The sequence below is a fragment of the Glycine max genome, chromosome 12 (genome assembly GCF_000004515.6).
Source record: "Glycine max cultivar Williams 82 chromosome 12, Glycine_max_v4.0, whole genome shotgun sequence".
Lineage (NCBI taxonomy): Eukaryota > Viridiplantae > Streptophyta > Magnoliopsida > Fabales > Fabaceae > Glycine > Glycine max.
Genome location: NC_038248.2, coordinates 13,809,992 through 13,831,206, shown reverse-complemented (window position 1 = coordinate 13,831,206; position 21,215 = coordinate 13,809,992). Strand labels below are relative to the sequence as shown.

Here is a 21,215-nt window from a genome sequence, read left to right as displayed (position 1 = left end):
ATCAAACTGAAGACTCCCGAGGAAGCGATGGAGCTCATCGAGAACATGGCGGCTAGCGATCAAGCAATCCTTCGTGATCGTACCTATGTTCCCACGAAAAGAAGTCTCTTGGAACTCAGCACGCAGGACGCGACTTTGGCATAAATCAAGTTATTGACGAGGCAGATAGAAGCCCTTACCGAAACCCTCAGCACAAGAGGAGAGCACAAGAGGAGGGTAAGGTTGAAGAAGAAGACCGGCCAGAGGAAGAAAGGACAGAGACACCAGAAGAAAGGACAGAGGAAGAAGAAAAGGTGGCATCGCCACCTAAGACCAAGAGCCAGAGAGCAAGGGAAGCAAAGAAGGAAGAACCACCAGCCCTACCACAGGATCTCCCATATCCTATGGTACCCACCAAGAAGAACAAGGAGCGTTACTTCAGACGTTTCTTGGAAATATTCAAAGGGCTGGAGATCACTATGTCATTCGGGGAAGCCTTACAGTAGATGCCCCTCTACTCCAAATTTATGAAAGACATCCTCACCAAAAAGGGGAAGTACATTGACAACGAGAACATTGTGGTAGGGGGCAACTGCAGTGCAATAATACAGAGGAAGCTACCCAAGAAGTTTAAGGACCCCAGAAGTGTTACCATCCCGTGCACCATAGGGAAGGAAGCGGTAAACAAGGCCCTAATTGATCTAGGAGCAAGTATCAATCTAAATGCCCTTGTGAATGTGCAAAACAATCGGGAATTTAAAGATAGATCCCACCAAGATGACGCTTCAACTAGCAGACCGCTCAATCACAAGACCATCGGGGTGGTAGACGATGTCCTAGTCAAGTTACGCCACTTCACTTTTCCGGTGGACTTTGTCATAATGGATATCGAAGAAGACACAGACATTCCCCTCATCTTAGGCAGACCCTTCATGCTGACTGCCAACTGTGTGGTGGATATGGGAAATGGGAACTTGGAGTTGAGTATTGACAATCAGAAGATCACCTTCGACCTGTTCAAGGCAATGAAGTACCCACAGGAGGGTTGGAAGTGCTTCAGAATGGAGGAGATAGATAAGGAAGACGTCAGTATTCTCGAGACACCACCGTCTTCGTTGGAGAAAGCAATGGTATATGCTTTAGACTGTCTAACTAGTGAAGAAGAAGAAGATCCGAAGGCTTGCTGGGAAGACTTGGATCGACAAGACAACATTCCTGAGGGAGAGGCCAGATATGAGACGCTAGAGAAGGAAGTTCCGTCCGAGAAGAAGAAGATAGAGTTGAAGATATTGCTCGATCATATGAAGTATGTGTTCTTAGAGGAAGATAAACCTATAGTAATCAGTAACGCACTCACAGCAGAGGAGGAAAACAGGTTGGTAGATGTCCTCAAGAAACACAAGGAAGCAATTGGATGACACATATCGGATCTCAAGGAAATTAGCCCTGCTTACTGCATGCACGGGATAATGATGGAGGAGGACTACAAGCCAGTCCGAGAACCCCAGAGGCAGCTGAATCCAACATTGAAGGAAGAGGTAAGAACGGAGGTACTCAAGGCTGGGCTCATATACCCCATTTTTGACAGCGCTTGGGTAAGCCCAGTACAGGTGGTTCCCAAGAAAGGTGGAATGACAGTGGTCCAAAATAAGAAGAATGACTTGATACCAACACGAACTGTCACTGGCTGGCGAATGTGTATCGACTATCGCAAGCTGAATGAAGCCACATGGAAGGACCATTTCCCCTGACCTTTCATGGATCAGATGCTGGAGAGACTTGGAGGGCAAGCATACTACTGTTTCTTGGATGGATACTCGGGATACAACCAGATTGCGATAGACCCCAGAGATCAGGAGAAGACGGCCTTTACATTCCCCTTTAGCGTCTTTGCTTACAGAAGGATGCCATTCGGGTTATGTAATGCACCAGCCACATTTCAGAGGTGCATGCTGGCGATTTTTTCAAACATGGTGGAAAAGAGCATTGAGGTATTTATGGACGACTTCTCGGTTTTTGGACCCTCATTTGACAGTTGTTTAAGGAACCTCGAGATGGTACTTTAGAGGTGCGTAGAGACTAACTTGGTACTGAACTGGGAGAAGTTTCATTTCATGGTTCGAGAGGGCATAGTCCTAGGCCACAAGATCTTACCCAGAGGGATTGAAGTTGATCGGGCGAAGATAGACGTCATCGAGAAGCTGCCACCACCACTTAATGTCAAAGGTGTCAGAAGTTTCGTAGGGCATGCAGGTTTCTACAGGAGGTTTATCAAGGATTTCTCGAAGATTGCCAGACCCCTAAGTAACCTACTGAATAAAGACGTGGTTTTCAAGTTTGATGAAGAATGTTCAGCAGCATTCTAGACACTGAAGAATAAGCTCACCACTGCACCAATAATGATTGCACTCGACTGGAATAAAGATTTTGAACTAATGTGTGATGCCAGTGATTATGAAGTAGGAGCAGTTCTAGGACAGAGGCACGACAAGGTATTTCATGCCATCTATTATGCTAGCAATGTCCTGAATGAAGCACAGTTGAATTATGCAACCACAGAAAAGGAGAAGCTAGCCATTGTCTTTTCCTTGGAGAAGTTCAGGTCATACTTGATAGGGTCGAGGGTCACCATTTTCACAGATCATGCTGCCATCAAGCACCTGCTCGCCAAAACAGACTCAAAGTCGAGGTTGATTAGATGGGTCTTGCTGTTACAAGAGTTTGACATCATTATCAAGGATAAGAAAGGATCCGAGAATGTGGTAGCCGATCATCTATCTCGGTTAAAGAATGAAGAAGTCACCAAGGAAGAACCAGAGATAAAAGGTGAATTTCCTAATGAGTTTCTTTTGCAGGTTACCGCTAGACCTTGGTTTGCAGACATGGCCAATTACAAAGCCACGAGAGTCATTCCAGAGGAGCTTAATTGGAGTAATAGGAAGAAATTCTTGCACGATGCACGCTTCTATGTGTGGGATGATCCTCATCTGTTCAAGGCTGGAGCAGATAATTTACTAAGGAGATGTGTCACAAAGGAGGAAGCATGTAGTATTCTTTGGCACTGCCACAGTTCACCCTATGGCGATCACCACAGTGGGGACAGAACAACAGAAAAAAGTGCTACAATCAGGTTTTTTTCTGGCCCTCTATCTTTAAAGATGCTTACGAGTTTGTGCGTTGTTGTGATAAATGCCAGAGAACAGGGGGGATATCTCGAAGAAATGAGATGCCTTTGCAGAATATCATGGAAGTAGAGATCTTTGACTGTTGGGGCATAGACTTCATGGGGCCCCTGCCTTCGTCATATGGAAATGTCTACATCTTGGTAGCTATGGATTACGTCTCCAAATGGGTGGAAGCCATACCTACGTCAAAGGACAATGCCAGGGTAGTAATCAAATTTTTGAAGAAAAACCCACGAGCCATGATTAGTGACGGGGGAACGCACTTTTGCAACAATCAGTTGAAGAAAGTCTTGGAGCACTATAATGCCCGACATAAGGTGGCCACACCTTATCATCCTCAGACAAATGGCCAAGCAGAAATCTCTAACAGGGAGCTCAAGCGAATCTTGAAGAAAACAGTTGCATCATCAAGAAAGGATTGGGCCTTGAAGCTCGATGATACTCTCTGGGCCTATAGAACATCATTCAAGACTCCTATCGGCTTATCGCCATTTCAGCTAGTGAATGGGAAGGCATGCCATTTACCAGTGGAGCTGGAGCATAGAGCATATTGGGCTCTCAAGTTGCTCAACTTCGACAACAACGCATGCGAGGAAAAGAGGAAGCTACAGATCCTGGAATTAGAAGAGATGAGACTGAATGCCTACGAGTCATCTTGAATTTACAAGCAAAAGATGAAGGCATATCATGATAAGACTAAATGCCTACATGATAGCTATGGATTACTTCACCAAATGGGTGGAAGCCATAGCTACGCCGAAGGACGATGCCAAGGTAGTAATCAAATTTCTGAAGAAGAACATTTTTTCCCGTTTTGGAGTCCTACAAGCCTTGATTAGTGATGGGGGAACGCACTTCTGCAACAATCAGTTGAAGAAAGTCTTGGAGCACTATAATGTCCGACATAAGGTGGCCACACCTTATCATCCTCAGAAAAATGGCCAAGCAGAAATCTGTAACAGGGAGCTCAAGCGAATCTTGGAGAAAACAGTTGCATCATCAAGAAAGGATTGGGCCTTGAAGCTCGATGATACTCTCTGGGCCTATAGGACAGCGCTCAAGACTCCTATCGGCTTATCGCCATTTCAGCTAGTGTATGGGAAGGCATGCCATTTACCAGTGGAGCTGGAGCACAAAGCATATTGGGCTCTCAAGTTGCTCAACTTCGACAACAACGCATGCGGGGAAAAGAGGAAGCTACAGATGCTGGAATTAGAAGAGATGAGACTAAATGCCAGTGAGTCATCTTGAATTTACAAGCAAAAGACGAAGGCATATCATGATAAGACTGAATGCCTACATTATAGCTATGGATTATGTCTCCAAATGGGTGGAAGCCATAGCTACGCCGAAGGACGATGCCAGGGTAGTAATCAAATTTCTGAAGAACATTTTTTCCTGATTCGGTGTCCCACGAGCCTTGATTAGTGATGAGGGAACGCTTTTCTGCAACAATCAGTTGAAGAAAGTCTTGGAGAACTATAATGTCTGACATCAGGTGGCCACACCTTATCATCCTTAGACAAATGACCAAGCAGAAATCTCTAACAGGGAGCTCAAGCGAATCTTGGAGAAAACAGTTGCATCATCAAGAAAGAATTGGGCCTTGAAGCTCGATGATACTCTCTGAGCCTATAGGACAGTGTTCAAGACTCCTATCGGCTTATCGCCATTTCAGCTAGTGTATGGGAAGGCATGCCATTTACCATTGGAGCTGGAGCACAAAGCATATTGGGCTCTCAAGTTGCTCAACTTCGACAACAACGCATGCGGAGTAAAAAGGAAGCTACATATGCTAGAATTAGAAGAGATGAGACTGAATGCCTACGAGTCATCTTGAATTTACAAGCAAAAGACGAAGGCATATCATGATAAGACTGAATGCCTACATTATAGCTATGGATTACGTCTCCAAATGGGTGGAAGCCATAGCTACGCCGAAGTACGATGTCAGGGGAGTAATCAAATTTCTGAAGAAGAACATTTTTTCCCGTTTCGGAGTCCCACGAGCCTTGATTAGTGACGAGGGAACGCACTTCTGGAACAATCAGTTGAAGAAAGTCTTGGAGCACTATAATGTCCGACATAAGGTGGCCATACCTTATCATCCTCAGACAAATGGCCAAGCAGAAATCTCTAAGAGGGAGCTCAAGCGAATCTTGGAGAAAACAGTTGCATCATCAAGAAAGGATTGGGCCTTGAAGCTCGATGATACTCTCTGGGCCTATAGGACAACGTTCAAGACTCCTATCGGCTTATCGCCATTTCAGCTAGTGTACGGGAAGGCATGTCATTTACCAGTGGAGCTGGAGCACAAAGCATATTGGGCTCTCAAGTTGCTCAATTTCGACAACAACGCATGCGGGGAAAAGAGGAAGCTACAGATGCTGTAATTAGAAGAGATGAGACTGAATGCCTACGAGTCATCTTGAATTTACAAGCAAAAGACGAAGGCATATCATGATAAGAAGCTACAGAGGAAAGAATTCCAGCCAGGGCAACAGGTATTACTCTTTAACTCGAGGCTAAGGCTATTCTTAGGTTTGCTGAAGTCCAAGTGGTCAGGGCCATTTATCATAAAAGAAGTCAGACCTCACGGAGCAGTAGAATTGGTGGACCCTAGAGAAGAGAACTTTGAGAAGAAATGGATCGTCAATGGACAGGCGCTAAGCAAGGCGTTAAGTTCGAAGATGCAGAATCTGTTACGTGCGCTAAGGGTGGGCCACGCAATAAGCGCGCGATCCAACAGAAACACATGCTAAGCCTGCAGCTTGCGCTAAGCGCATGATCTGAATGCGCTAAGCGCGAGGTGTTGCGCTAAGCGTTCTTACGAAGGCCCAAAGCCCACTTCAGCAGCTATAAATAGAGAGCTAGTCCAAGGGAAACAACAGATCTCGCTTCAGAGCACTTCTCTCAGCATTCTAAGCCTGAGCTTTCCCTTTTCCCTCTATATTCTTTGTTTTTTTATTACCCCCATTCTTTCTTTCACCCCCAGTTGTAAAGTCCTCAATGGCCATGAGTGGCTAATCCCCTAGCTAGGGCCTGGCAGGCCTAAAAAGCTAGCGATGTATCGTGTACTTCAAGAGTTATTAATGCAAAGAGGATTCATTCCAGGTTTTTCTGTTCTAATTCTTTTCTTTTTATTTTGCATTCATTAGAAGAATCATCGGGAGAGGGTATTTCCTAATAAGGGTTTAAGAATTAATGCATGCATCAGTTTTAGGTGTTATACGCTTGGGAAAGGGTAACACCTAATAGAACATCTTAAGAAAAGAATCATCGGGTTAGCATTGCTAGGCATAGAATGATAACTCAATGCCCATGCATTTAGCAACATCTAGAACTTAACCTTAATGCATTTTAATTATTGAATCTTCGCAAAGGCATTTGGGAGATAGGTAGTTAAACTAGGCTTGTCATCATGAGGCATCAGGGGCAAGTAAGATTAATAGATGTGGGTAGAACTAATACAATTGCATTGGTAATGAATATCATATTTACATGCATCATAGGCCAATTGGGTTTGTCCGGTCTTGGTATTTCTTTTAATTGTTTTTTCTAAAACTATTTGATCTAGTAATAGCAATTTAATTTTGCAACTACTCCTATTTTTACTATTTGTTCTTTACTTGCAAATTGAAAAGTATTCGGTAGAGTGCAATAAAATCCCTGTGGAAACGATACTCGGACTTCCAAGGTTTACTACTTAGAGCGATTTGGTACACTTGCCAAAGTTTCAACAAGTTTTTGGCGTTGTTGCCGAGGATTTTATGTTCGCACTTAATTGCCCTACTATATCAGTTTGTAAGCCCAACTCTTCTTTTCTTGGCTTATTCTTTTAGTATTCTTTCTCTTCTCTTCTATTCTTTCTTTCTCCCATAATTGCACGGGTAGTGCCTTTTTGTTTTTATGCGACTTAGAACTGCATCTGGAGACGTTGTCCCTATCAACTTGGAAATTGAAGCTACTTGTCGGTGTAACAACGCTGCAAGAAGAAGAAGGGAACAAGACACAAAAGGAAGCAGTTACACCTCACCTCCTCTTTCTCCACATCACACTAAAATGGACGGGGAACCGGCACGAAGAGTCACACTAGACGGCTTTTCTAATACCGCCACTCCTTAGTTCTTCAAAAGTATTGCAAGGCCGGAGGTTCAAGCAGCCAATATCTCATACCCGCACTCCCTTATTCTGTTAATTCAAGGGAACCTCTTCCATGGTCATCCAAGCAAAGATCCATATGCTCATCTAGCCTCATACATAGAAATATGCAACACCGTCAAAATCACAGGAGTCCCAGAAGATGCAATACGCCTTAACCTCTTCTCCTTTTCCCTAGAAGGAGAGGAAAAACGATGGTTGCACTCTTTCATAGGTAACAGTTTAAGAACCTGGGAAGAAGTAGTGGAAAAATTCTTAAAGAAGTACTTTCTAGAGTCAAAGACCGTCGTAGGGAAGATGGAGATTTCTTCTTTCCATCAATTGTCGGATGAATCCCTTAGCAAAGCACTAGACCGTTTCCACGGATTGTTAAGAAAAGCACCGACACACGGATACAGTGAGCCAGTACAACTAAACATATTCATCGATGGCTTGCGGCCTCAATCGAAACAGCTACTAGATGCATCCGCAGGAGGGAAGATCAAACTGAAGACTCCCGAGGAAGCGATGGAGCTCATCGAGAACATGGCGGCTAGCGATTAAGCAATCCTTCGTGATCGTACCCATGTTCCCATGAAAAGAAGTCTCTTGGACCTCAGCACGCAGGACGCGACTTTGGCACAAAACATGTAGTTGACGAGGCAGATATAAGCCTTTACCGAAACCCTCAACAAATTGCCTTAACAACTACAAGCGGTAAGGTCTTCCCACTCTTCTGTTTTGCAGGTAGAAGCTGCCCCACATACGGAGGAACCTATGAGCCTGGACAATGTATAAGCCAACAGGACACCTCTCGAGAAGTAAACTATATAGGCATACCTAATTGCGGATTCCAGGGTTACAACCAGGGGAACTCATCCGGATTCCACCAAGGGGCAGCAGGATTCAATCACGGGCCACCGGGATTCAATGAAGGAAGAAACTTCATGCAAGGTTCAGGGTCGAGGAATCAGGGAAACCAATATAAGGAGCAAAGGAACCAACAACCATACCAACCGCCTTACTAGCACCCTAGGCAAGGACCGAATCAGCAAGAAAAGCCGACCAATATAGACGCACTACTACTGCAATTCATCTAGGAGTCACGATCACATCAAAAGAGCACTGATGCAGCTATTCGGAATCTGGAAGTTCAAATGGGCCAATTGGCACATGACAATGCCGAACGGCCCACTAGAACTTTCGGGGCTAACACAGAGAAAAACACAAAGGAAGAATGCAAGGCAGTGCTGACTCGAGGGTAAAGAAGAGCACAAGAGGAGGGTAAGGTTGAAGAAGAAGACCGGCCAGAGGAAGAAAGGACAGAGACACCAGAAGAAAGGACAGAGGAAGAAGAGAAGGTGGCATCGCCACCTAAGACCAAGAGCCAGAGAGCAAGGGAAGCCAAGAAGGAAGAACCACTAGCCCTACTATAGGATCTCCCATATCCTATGGTACCCACCAAGAAGAACAAGGAGCGTTACTTCAGACGTTTCTTGGAAATATTCAAAGGGCTGGAGATCACTATGCCATTCGGGGAAGCCTTACAGCAGATACCCCTCTACTCCAAATTTATGAAAGACATCCTCACCAAGAAGGGGAAGTACATTGACAACGAGAACATTGTGGTAGGGGGCAACTGCAACGCAATAATACAGAGGAAGCTATCCATGAAGTTTAAGGACCCCAGAAGTGTTACCATCCCGAGCACCATAGGGAAGGAAGCGGTAAACAAGGCCCTCATTGATCTATGAGCAACTATCAATATGATGCCCTTGTCAATGTGCAAAAGAATCAGGAATTTGAAGATAGATCCCACCAAGATGACGCTTCAAGTAGCAGACCGCTTGATCACAAGACCATACGGGGTGGTAGAAGATGTCCTAATCAAGGTACGCCACTTCACTTTTCCGGTGGACTTTGTCATAATGGATATCGAAGAAGACACAAACATTCCCCTCATCTTAGACATACCCTTCATGTTGACTGCCAACTGTGTGGCGGATATGGGGAATGGGAACTTTGTTCAAGGCAATGAAGTACCCACAGGAGGGTTGGAAGTGCTTCAGAATGGAGGAGATAGATAAGGAAGACGTCAGTATTCTCGAGACACCACGGTCTTCGCTGGAGAAAGCAATGGTAAATGCTCTAGACTGTCTAACCAGTGAAGAAGAAGAAGATCTAAAGACTTGCTTGGAAGACTTGGATCGACAAGACAGTATTCCTGAGGGAGAAGCCAGATATTAGACGCTAGAGAAGGAAGTTCCGTCCGAGAAGAAGAAGATAGAGTTAAAGATATTGCTCAATCATATGAAGTATGTGTTCTTGGAGGAAGATAAACCTGTAGTAATCAGTAACGCACTCACAGCAGAGGAGGAAAGCAGGTTGGTAGATGTCCTCAAGAAACACAGGGAAGCAATTGGATGGCACATATCGGATCTCAAGGAAATTAGCCTTGCTTACTACATGCATAGGATAATGATGGAGGAGGACTACAAGCCAGTCCGACAACCCTAGAGGCGGCTGAATCCAACAATGAAGGATGAGGTAAGAAAAGAGGTACTCAAGCTCTTGGAGGCTGGGCTCATATACCCCATCTTTGACAGCGCTTGGGTAAGCCCAGTACAGGTGGTTCCCAAGAAAGGTGGAATGACAGTGGTCCGAAATGAGAAGAATAACTTGATACCAACACGAACTGTCACTGGCTGGCGAATGTGTATCGACTATCGCAAGCTGAATGAAGCCACACGGGAGGACCATTTCCCTTTACCTTTCATGGATCAGATGCTGGAGAGACTTGCATGGTAGGCATACTACTGTTTCTTGGATGGATACTCGGGATACAACCAGATTGCGGTAGACCCCAGAGATCAGGAGAAGACGGCCTTTACATTCCCCATTAGCGCCTTTGCTTACAGAAGGATGCCATTCGGGTTATGTAATGCACCAGCCATATTTCAGAGGTGCATGCTGGCCACAAGATCTCAGCCAAAGGGATTGAGGTTGATCGAGCGAAGATAGACGTCATCGAGAAGCTGCCACCACCACTTAATGTTAAAGGTGTCAGAAGTTTCTTAGGGCATGCAGGTTTGTACAGGAGGTTTATGAAGGATTTCTCAAAGATTGCCAGGCCCCTAAGTAACCTGCTGAATAAAGATGTGGTTTTCAAGTTTGATGAAGAATGTTCAGCAGCATTCCAGACACTGAAGAATAAGCTCACCACTGCACCAGTAATGATTGCACCCGACTGCAATAAAGATTTTGAACTAATGTGTGATGCCAATGATTATGCAGTAGGAGCAGTTCTGGGACAGAGGCACGACAAGGTATTTCATGCCATCTATTATGCTAGCAAGGTCCTGAATGAAGCACAGTTGAATCATGCAACCACAGAAAAGGAGATGCTAACCATTGTCTTTGCCTTGGAGAAGTTCAGGTCATACTTGATAGGGTCGAGGGTCACCATTTTCACAGATCATGCTGCCATCAAGCACCTGCTCGCCAAATAGACTCAAAGCCGAGGTTGATTAGATGGGTCCTGCTGTTACAAGAGTTTGACATCATTATCAAGGATTAGAAAGGATCCGAGAATGTGGTAGCCGATCATCTATCTTGGTTAAATAATGAAGAAGTCACCAAGGAAGAACCAGAGGTAAAAGGTGAATTTCCTGATGAGTTTCCTTTGCAGGTTACCGCTAGACCTTGGTTTGCAGACATGGCCAATTACAAAGCCACGGGAGTCAATCCAAAGGAGCTTAGTTGGAGTCAAAGGAAGAAATTCTTGCACGATGCACGCTTCTATGTGTGGGATGATCCTCATCGGTTCACGGCAGGAGCAAATAATTTACTAAGGAGATGCATCACAAAGGAGGAAGCACAAAGCATTCTTTGGCACTACCACAGTTTACTCTATGGCAGTCACCACAGCTGGGACAGAACAACAGCAAAAGTGCTACAATCAAGTTTTTTCTAGCCCTCTATCTTTAAAGATGCTTACGAGTTTGTGCGTTGTTGTGATAAATGCCAGAGAACAGAAGGGATATCTCGAAGAAATGAGATGCCTTTGCAGAATATCATGGAAGTAGAGATCTTTGACTGTTGGGGCATAGACTTCATGGGGCCCCTGCCTTCGTCATATGGAAATGTTTACATCTTGGTAGCTATGGATTACGTCTCCAAATGGGTGGAAGCCATAGCTACGCCGAAGGACGATGCCAGGGTAGTAATCAAATTTCTGAAAAAGAACATTTTTTCCCGTTTCGGAGTCCCACGAGCCTTGATTAGTGATGGGGGAACGCACTTCTGCAACAATCAGTTGAAGAAAGTCTTGGAGCACTATAATGCCCAACATAAGGTGGCCACACCTTATCATCCTCAGACAAATGGCCAAGCAGAAATCTCTAACAGGGAGCTCATGCGAATCCTGGAGAAAATAGTTGCATCATCAAGAAAGGATTGGGCCTTGAAGCTCGATGATACTCTCTGGGCCTTTAGGATAGCGTTCAAGACTCCTATCGGCTTATCGCCATTTCAGCTAGTTTATGGGAAGGCATGCCATTTACCAGTGGAGCTGGAGCACAAAGCATATTGGGCTTTCAAGTTGCTCAACTTCGACAGCAATGCATGCGGGAAAAAGAGGAAGCTACAGATGCTGGAATTAGAAGAGATGAGACTGAATGCCTATGAGTCATCCAGAATTTACAAGCAAAAGACAAAGGCATGTCATGATACGAAGCTACAGAGGAAAGAATTCCAGCCAGGGCAACAAGTATTACTCTTTAACTCGAGGCTAAGTCTATTCCCATGTAAGCTGAAGTCCAAGTGGTCAGAGCCATTTATCATAAAAGAAGTCAGACGTCATGGAGGAGTAGAATTGGTGGACCCAAGAGAAGAGAACTTTGAGAGGAAATGGATCGTCAATGGACAAGGCTTGAAGCCGTACAGTGGAGGACAACTCGAGCGATTGATGACCATCATCTACTTGAATGATCCTTGAGAAGGCCTACTGTCTTGCTAAAGACAATAAACTAAGCGCTGGTTGGGAGGCAACCCAACATATATTTGTAAAAATGTAGTTATTTTTATTTTATGTAAGAAAAAAAATAGGCCCAACAGGTGCAAATAGAAAAAAAGAGAGGTGCAAAAAGCAAAGGCTCAGTAGGTGAAGACAGCAACAGGAGGGGTACCAATTGCAAAACTGAGGTGGGCTGCACGAAGCTACTTGCTAAGCGCCCAGGTATGTTTTCAAAATTTGAATTTTAAACTCTGAAGGGCAACCATGGGACGTTTTCCTTGGGTCGCTTAGCGGCGACCTGCGTGCTAAGCGCGCAAGTCATAAATTACAGGGCAGTTTTTGATACTGCCTGACCCTTCAGCTTCTTTCAAAACATTTTAAATTACTAGCCTCATCATTTTACCTTTTTTCTCTTCTCTGCGCATTCTTACTTCTCCTCTGCACTCTCTCTAAAAGCATACTCCCTTGTTTTGCATTTGTTCACAAGCCCTTCACGAGAAAAAGTGAGATTATGGATCTGGGTTATAACTAAAATACGTGCAGGTGTCAGCACGCTAAGCCTTCCACATAGGCTTAGTGAGAACATGTAACATGGAGAAGAACAGAGGAACGCGCTAAGCTACTGGGAAAGCCACAGAAGGGAAATGATGCACGTGCTTAGCCGGCAACCCGTGCTAAGCACGCTCATGCATCTGGGCGAACGCGCTAAGTGCCCACCCTTGGCGCTAAGCGCATGCCAGCAGCAGCATGAAGGGGGCGCTAAGTGCGGGGCTGGGCCTTAGGGCCCATTAGATTACTTTTTGATTACTTTCCACACTCTCTACTTCTACTGTCCACACTCCCTTCTGATTACTTTCTGCACCCCCTTCTTTACTGATTGCACCTCTATTCTGATTACTTTTTGCACCTCCCTGATTGCTAACTTCAGTCTGTTTTTCTTGTTTTTTTGTTTCTTGTTTTTTGCACCTCTATTCTGTTTTTCCAATTGGGACTCTTCCTGTTTCTCTTCCGAGATTGCTTGGCACAGATACCAGGATAACATTCAGCTCCGGAACATCCTTCCGGAGAGGAATGTAGAGCTTGGACCAGGGATGTTTGATGAGTTCCTACAGGAACTCCAGAGGCACAGATGGGACCAGGTTTTGACCCGACTTCCAGAGAAGCAAATTGATGTTGCTCTAGTGAAGGAGTTTTACTCCAACCTATATGATCCAGAGGACCACAGTCCGAAGTTTTGTAGGGTTCAAGGACAGGTCGTGTGGTTTGATGCTGAGATGATTAACGACTTCCTCGACACCCCGGTCATCCTGGCATAGGGAGAGGATTACCCAACATACTCTCAGTACCTCCGCACGCCTTCAGACCATGACGCCATCCTATTTGCATTATGTATTCCAGGGGGGGCGATTTGTTATAAATGTTGATGGGCCCCCTGGAAGCTATTGCGGAAGGATTTGACGACACTCGCTCAGACATGGAGTGTACTTTCTTATTTTAACCTTGCCCCTACTTCTCACACCTATGATATTAATGTTGACAGGGCCCGACTCATCTATGGTTTGGTGATGAAGATGGACCTGGACGAGGGTAGCCTCATTTCTCTTCAGATCAATCAGATCACCCAGTCCAACACTTCTAGGTTTGGGTTCCTAGCGTTGATCAGAACACTGTGTGAGATTCAGGGGGTTGTCTCTGATACCCTGATTTTTTAGTCACTAAGTCCTGTGATCAACCTTGCCGACATTAAGAAGAACTGCTGGAACCCCGCCGATCCATCTATCACATTTCAGGGGACCCGTCGCACACGCACCAGAGCTTCGGCGTCGGCATCAGAGGCCCCTCTTCCATCCCAGCCTCCCCTCTTGGCCTTCTTCCCAGCAACCACGGCCTCCACTTCCATTCACCTCAGCACCTCCAGACATGCATGGACAGATGCTCAGGTTCTTGTACCAGGGTCAGCAGATCATCATTCAGGACCTGCATCGATTGTCCCTACATTTGCAGATGGATCTGCCACTCACGACTCCAGAGGCCTATCGTCAGTTGGTCGCCTGGCCAGGAGACCAGCCCTCCACTGACAGGGGGGAAGAGCCTTCTAGAGTCGCCGCTACTGAGGATCCTGCTGTTGATGAAGACCTCATGGATGACTTGGCTGGCTCTGATTGGGGCCCATGGGTAGACTTGGGTGGAGGCAGCTGATCTTATGTTTTGATGTTTTCTTTTATATTATGTTTTGTGTTCTCTTTTATGTTTTATGTTATGTTTTACGAAGTCTGTTTGGTAATTAAAAAGAGGTAGTAGTAATAATATTAGTATTTCAGTATGTGTTTTTTGAGTAATAAGTGCATGATAACTCAAGCAGTCATAATTCTTTAGTTTGTTCTGAAAGGTTCAAACACTTGAGATGCCACTGATCCTTGGAGAAACACTGGTTCTGGAAGCACAAGTCATGTCATGAAATGGAACATGAATAGCACAGAATGGAAAGGTTAGCTTGATGGAACAAGGTCATAACTGGTACGCTGAATACTTGCTTAAGTCCCGGTGAGAGTGTGAACTTAATTGTGAGAGAAACGCCTGATTTTAAGTTCCTGGTTTTGCATCATTCTTAGACTGCTAGAATAGTTACTTAAGGTGGATATGATCAAAGCCATGTTTGTTTTTTTTACCTACTTAGCCAAAAAGCCAACCCAACATAATTTTACCCCTTGCACCCATGATTGAGCCAACTGATTATTTTGAATTAACCCTTGAGCCAATTAAACAGAATCCTGACCTTTTAGGATTTTAAGAGAGCAAAAATGGGTTATTAAGGTCTTAATTTGGGGGATTTTGGGAAATAGGTAGCCAAGACAATAAGTACATCACACAAAGTAGGACACCTTTTACAAACAGTAGGCCCAATTTTGAAAAAAACAAAAAAAAATATTTAATAAAGGGAAGAAACAAAAGAGCAAGAGAGGTGTCAAAGGTAAAGTGTTGTGGGGAATATCAAATTACAAACACTAAACCAGACACTTGTGAACAGAGGGAAACGCCAACCTTGTGAGGAAAGTAAGGCAAGCCAAATTTGATTGAGTTCCAGATGACTAACTGATTCAATTCTTGTGTTGTGATACTTTCATTTTAAGATGTTGACAGATGCGAAAAGGACCAGTGGAAGAAGGAGGAACTGAAGCCATTGATAGTGTTGGAATATTTAAGAACTTGCTTGAAAATTTACTTGTTTTTATTTTTGGTTTGCTTGGGGACAAGCAAAATTTAATTTGGGGGATTTTGATAACTGCTAAATAATTGTGAATTAATAGTAAAGAATTATTCAAATTTTGGCCTGAAATTAATTATTTAGCAGTCATTTGTGAATAAAAGTTAGAAAATTAATTAAATTGAATTTTTGGTTGCAGATACGAAAATTGGAGTTACATTAAGCAAAAAAAGCAACAAAAAAATGAAGGAAAAGAAGAAGTCTGAAGCAGGCCCAGCCCAACACGCGTGCTAAGCGCGCGTCACGCGCTAAGAGTGCAAGGCAGTACAGGCGCTAAGCGAGGTGTTAAGCTCGAAGATGCAGAATCCGTTAAGCACGCGATCCAGCAGAAACACACGCTAAGCCTGCAACTCGCGCTAAGCGCGATTACGAAGGCCCAAAGCCCACTTCAGCAGCTATAAATAGAGAGCCAGCCCAAGGGAAACAACACATCTCACCTCAGAGCACTTCTCTCAGCATTCTAAGCCTGAGCTCTCCCTTTTCTCTCTATACTCTTTTTTTTATTACCCTCATTCTTTCTTTCACCCCCAGTTGTAAAGCCCTCAATGGCCATGAAGGGCTAATCCCCTAGCTAGGGCCTAGCAGGCCTAAAAAGCCAAAGATGTATGGTGTATTTCAAGACTTATCAAAGCAAAGAGGATTCATTCCAGGTTTTTCTGTTCTAATTCTTTTCTTTTTATCTTGCATTCATTTGAAGAATCATCGGGAGAGGGTATTTCCTAATAAGGGTTTAAGAATTAATGCATGCATCAGTTTTAGGGGTTATACGCTTGGGAAAGGGTAACACCTAATAGAACATCTAAAGAAAAGAATCATCGGGTTAGCATTGCTAGGCATAGAATGATAACTCAATGCCTATGCATTTAGCAACATCTAGAACTTAACCTTAATGCATTTTAATTATTGAATCTTCGCAAAGGCATTTGGGAGATATGTAGTTAAAATAGGCTTGTCATCGTGAGGAATCAGGGGAAAGTAAGATTAATAGATGTGGGTAGAACTAATACAATTGCATTGGGAATGAATATCATATTTACATGCATCGTTGGCCAATTGGGTTTGTCCGGTCTTGGCATTTTTATTAATTGTTTTTCTAAAACTATTTGATCTAATAATAACAATTTACTTTTGCAACTATTCCTGTTTTTACTATTTGTTCTTTACTTACAAATTGAAAAGTATTCGGTAGAGTGCAATAAAATCCCTATGGAAACGATACTCGGACTTCCGAGGTTTACTACTTAGAGCGATTTGGGACACTTGCCAAAGTTTCAACAAGTATGATACAGGAATCACAAATCGCTTCATTTTCTCTCTGACAGAGACTGCAAGATAGCCTTATGGTGCACCCAACGATTTTGATGCCTTTCTGATGCCAGGTAAACAAAAACCCATTGTTGTATTGATTTGAGAAGATAATGGTTTAAGAGAAGTTTTAAGAATTTTAAATTTTGAACTCTTTATGATGGGAATGATTTGTGTTGGTCCTTACTGCTTTCAGCCATGAATATATATATAGGTGAAAGGATATGCTTGAAACCATTAATTGGGTACTTAAATTATTTTTGAATGAGGGACATCAGATAGAGTCATGAGACCAAAATGAGAGACATGGCATATGGGGTGTTGTCTTAGAGAACTTTCTTAAGAATCAACGGAACAAGTTATTGTAGACAACATGAGTCCCACCTTCTGGATCTAAGAAAAAGAAAGTGTAATATGATCTTGTTGACACTAGATTATTTAGGGTGGTGGGGGCCAGAAACATCATTTATACGAATTTCATGCAGTGTTGCTTATAATTTAACATACAAAAAACTGTGGTTGATAAGGCCTCATGCATTATTCAATGTCGGTTCTCTTCTTATCTCCACAGTTTCAGAGGTATAAAGATCTAGAGACAGCTTGTTAGGAGCAGAGTATGAGAAATTGGTTTCGAGGGTCCAGTACCTCCAGAGAAAGAAGGAAGATAAGCCTAAGCTTTTTCATTCATATCCCTTGCTAGTTATTACATAGCTATATATATAGCAATTCTTGCTAACAGAATTGCACAAAACGTGCTAGGGAATATTACAATTAACAGAATGCGATTATGCCTGTCCCCTAATAGCACTACACAACAAGATCATTATCCTACCCTCTGCCAGCTCAGCCACGAATCTATTTTCCTTTTGGACCTTAGCAGGCCTGTTTCTTCCTTCTGCAATTCCTTCTTCCTATCACAACTCCCCATGCCTTTGTCCCTCAATTGGTGTCTTGATTCCTATCATAGCCCTTTTATATATATATATATATATATATATATATATATATATATATATATATATATATCCAGGGATGCAAGCACTTGGGATCAACACAAATCATTGGCATCCCGAAGTATTCCAAGTTCAAACACTTGCATTGTATTAACATCCCCATTTTTGAACGAGCATTTTCTTCTCGAGTCTCGACACATAAAAAAAAAATTCCACCGTGTTTAACAAACCAAATATCTACTATCGCTCTGTGGGTGTGCATTCAATATGATTACCTTAAACTGTATGTTGGAGAGAAAAAGAAGCAGTTTGTGATCCCTATGTATGGGTTGAAGCAAATTTCATTCAAAGACTTACTGAGCCAAGCTGAGCAAGAATTTGGGTATAATAATCATGCAATGGGTGGTCTTGCAATTCCCGGCAGATAAGATATGTTCTTAGATATCACTTCTTGATCACTTGAATAGGGGCTAACATTGCAAAAATAAGATTGACCTAGACTGTTAGTATTTTAGGGGAATTGTAAATTGGTTAGTTGTTGAATGGTAGTTAGTGGCGTGGGATATAATTAGGTGTAGTTAGAAAATTAGTGTGGGAAAGATTTAGTAAGTGTGTATTGATTTCTCAAACTCATTTACAATGGAGTGCATATTACATATTTATAGGCACCCTCCACCACCTACTACCTGTGTTGGTGAACTATTAAATAAAATTATACATTATTCTAGCATTTTCTAAATTAAGAACTATCGAGACATTTCTATTACATGTATGTGGCTACTATAGCTTTATAGAAAAAGCTAGATTTATTAAGACAATTCTATAGCTTTCTTTATAGTCATTCTGAAATGTCTAGAAATTTGCTGCACTTTCAACACTTCTCCTTGATGCATATTTCGGTAACTCCAAATTTGGTCCATGGTAGCTTGAATTTTGTTCTTGACATTACCTTTGTAAAGATGTTTGTAACTTGGTCTTTTGCCTTGTAGTACTCATGTTTGATTTGCTTAGTTGGCTCTGCTTCTTTGAAGATTCTTTGTAGCAAATGACTTTCGTCCACTCCATGTGTCAATAGGAGTCTTGTCTTGCACTGTCTTAGTTGGACATCTATTGAGTATGTAGAATGCAACGTAAACTGCTTATGCCCAAAATGTTTTAGGAAAACCTTTTTTCTTTAGCATTGATCTTGCCATCTCCATTTTGTTGCGAATAGCATGCGACTGTAAGTTGTTGCTCAATGCTATCATCTTAATTCACCCCCCTCTTAAGTTATTGAGACCACTTGTCCAACAATTTAGACGCGGTTAGGAACCTTATTAAGCGACAACGTTCCATGCTCGTAGAATTGTCACCCACCCAAGCTGAGATGCGCCACTACCTAAGCCTTCATGAACCTGCAAATCAATTTCCGCAGCAGATGATGGCAGCAGTGCATGGCGGCAAAGACTAAAATCAGACAGGTTTTGTTGCAAACATGGAGATGAAGCGATTGATGGTCATGGTTTCTTGGTTCACGGCTGGAGTTGACCAAAAAAAAGGAAGAGAAAAAATTGTTAAGGTTTATGAAAGAGCAGAAAGAGAGAACCAAAGGAAGGTTGAACATCATTGTTGTTGTTGTTGCGAGCATTTTCCTATTGTAGCTAGCCCTCACAAGTGACTGTGGTAGAACAGGAGTAGCGGAGCTTATCCAGCATGGGGGTGTCAAAGAAGAAGGAGAGGTCAGTGTGGCTAAGGGAGGTGAGGAGGGAAGGGGGGATGTTGTGGTTAATGACGTCGAAGGCGCCCTAGTGATGTCAAGCATGTGGTAGAGGAGGAGTCGGATAGTGAGAAATGAGGTGTTAGATTGTGAGAGGGAGAGTGAGAAACGAGAGAGTAGAGTGGGAGATAAAGATTAAAAACAAAGATTTCGAAGACGGTTTTACGAAAAACGTCTTGGAATAACAATCATTCTAAGATGGTTTTCGCGAAATCATCGTAGAAAGATAGTTTCCAAGACGTTTTTTTATCTCATATTTACAAAATTGTCAGCGCATAACATTCTAAGACGGTTCCATGTAACAACACAAAGAAATGGCTATTTCTTGACAGTGCATTGTAGAAAACAATTTTTTTAGTAGTGGTATATGTCTATATATAGTATTGACAGTGTTATCAACACAAAGAAATGTTCTAAGGAATATGAATTTGTCGTTCTAATGGTCTTTCCCCCCTCTTTCTTGAGAAAAGGAGATCTTTAGATGTTGAGGAAATGCCTATTGTACAAGTCATCACATTCGTAAAGTATCAAAATTCAAATATTTCTTTCATATACAAGAACTTTATTATTAGTATATTATTTGTTGTGTAGAGCAACAAAAAACTATGGGTTTCCGCATACACGGTATTTTTAGATGGGATACAGTTTCTACAAACAAAGCAGCCAGCAAGAAGCTTGAAGTACCAAAAGGCTATCTTGCAGTCTATGTTGGAGGTAAGATGAGACGGTTTATGATTCTAGTATCATACTAACCTGCATTTCAACAATTACTTAGTCAAGCTGAAGAAGAATTTGGATATGATCATCCAACTGACGGTCTAACAATACATGCACGGAGGATGAGTTCCTAAATGTCACCTCTCACTTGAATGAGCTGTAAATCATGCTATTACAGACCGAGATAGACTAGATGAGACATTTGTATAGAAGGCACTTTTGTTTATTATAAGGATTATCCATTATTTATTCATGTATAATCCAATTGAAAGGTTGAAACCTGTTTCCTGAATGAGAATGCACACTAGACATTGTTTGCTTTTGCCAAATCTTAATTAATTTTAATATATAAAACTGTGTCATTATCAAATTTAAGTTGATATATATATATGCTATCAGCTTATATTGGGGATTAAGTGAAGTAGTTCAGTTGGAGGTGTCGATCAAACTTGATAGTGGTTCCTAGTTGTTGCTGCTTCTGTAATGTATTTCAATCGACAACACATTTTTCCTGATACAGTTTTAGTCACTTGTTGCTAGATTTATTTATAATAAGTGGACAGAAAATAAGAACTACAATCCACACAGTTTGAACGAACAATAAAGAGTTATTCTATCATCCATGGGCAGTTATTTCACCCTTTATAATTTATTTTCAGTTTGTAGATGAGATTTTAGATATCTGACATTGAAGTCCGTCTGTAAAATGTTTTTGGCTGATAATTTATGATATAGATATGGCAAGTCATAATTGTTACACAGCTAGACCTATTAATTTAGTTTAAGGATAGTTTTTCTTTATTTGGTTTGAATACTTAAACCTGTGCTTCTTGAAAGTTGGATAGAAGTTAAAGTTCATAGTTTAATTTAATCTAAAAGACATAGGTTATGGAAAAGAATT

General features: G+C 42.5%; 1 protein-coding gene across 1 annotated transcript; it reads left to right on the top strand.

The window, feature by feature from the left end:
- The first annotated feature begins 485 nt into the window (after window positions 1–485).
- On the top strand, window positions 486–1,397 carry LOC106794268 (uncharacterized). Its single transcript, XM_014764699.1, has one exon. The coding sequence runs from the start codon at window positions 486–488 to the stop codon at window positions 1,395–1,397; it is 912 nt and encodes a 303-aa protein (XP_014620185.1).
- The last annotated feature ends 19,818 nt before the right edge of the window (window positions 1,398–21,215 follow it).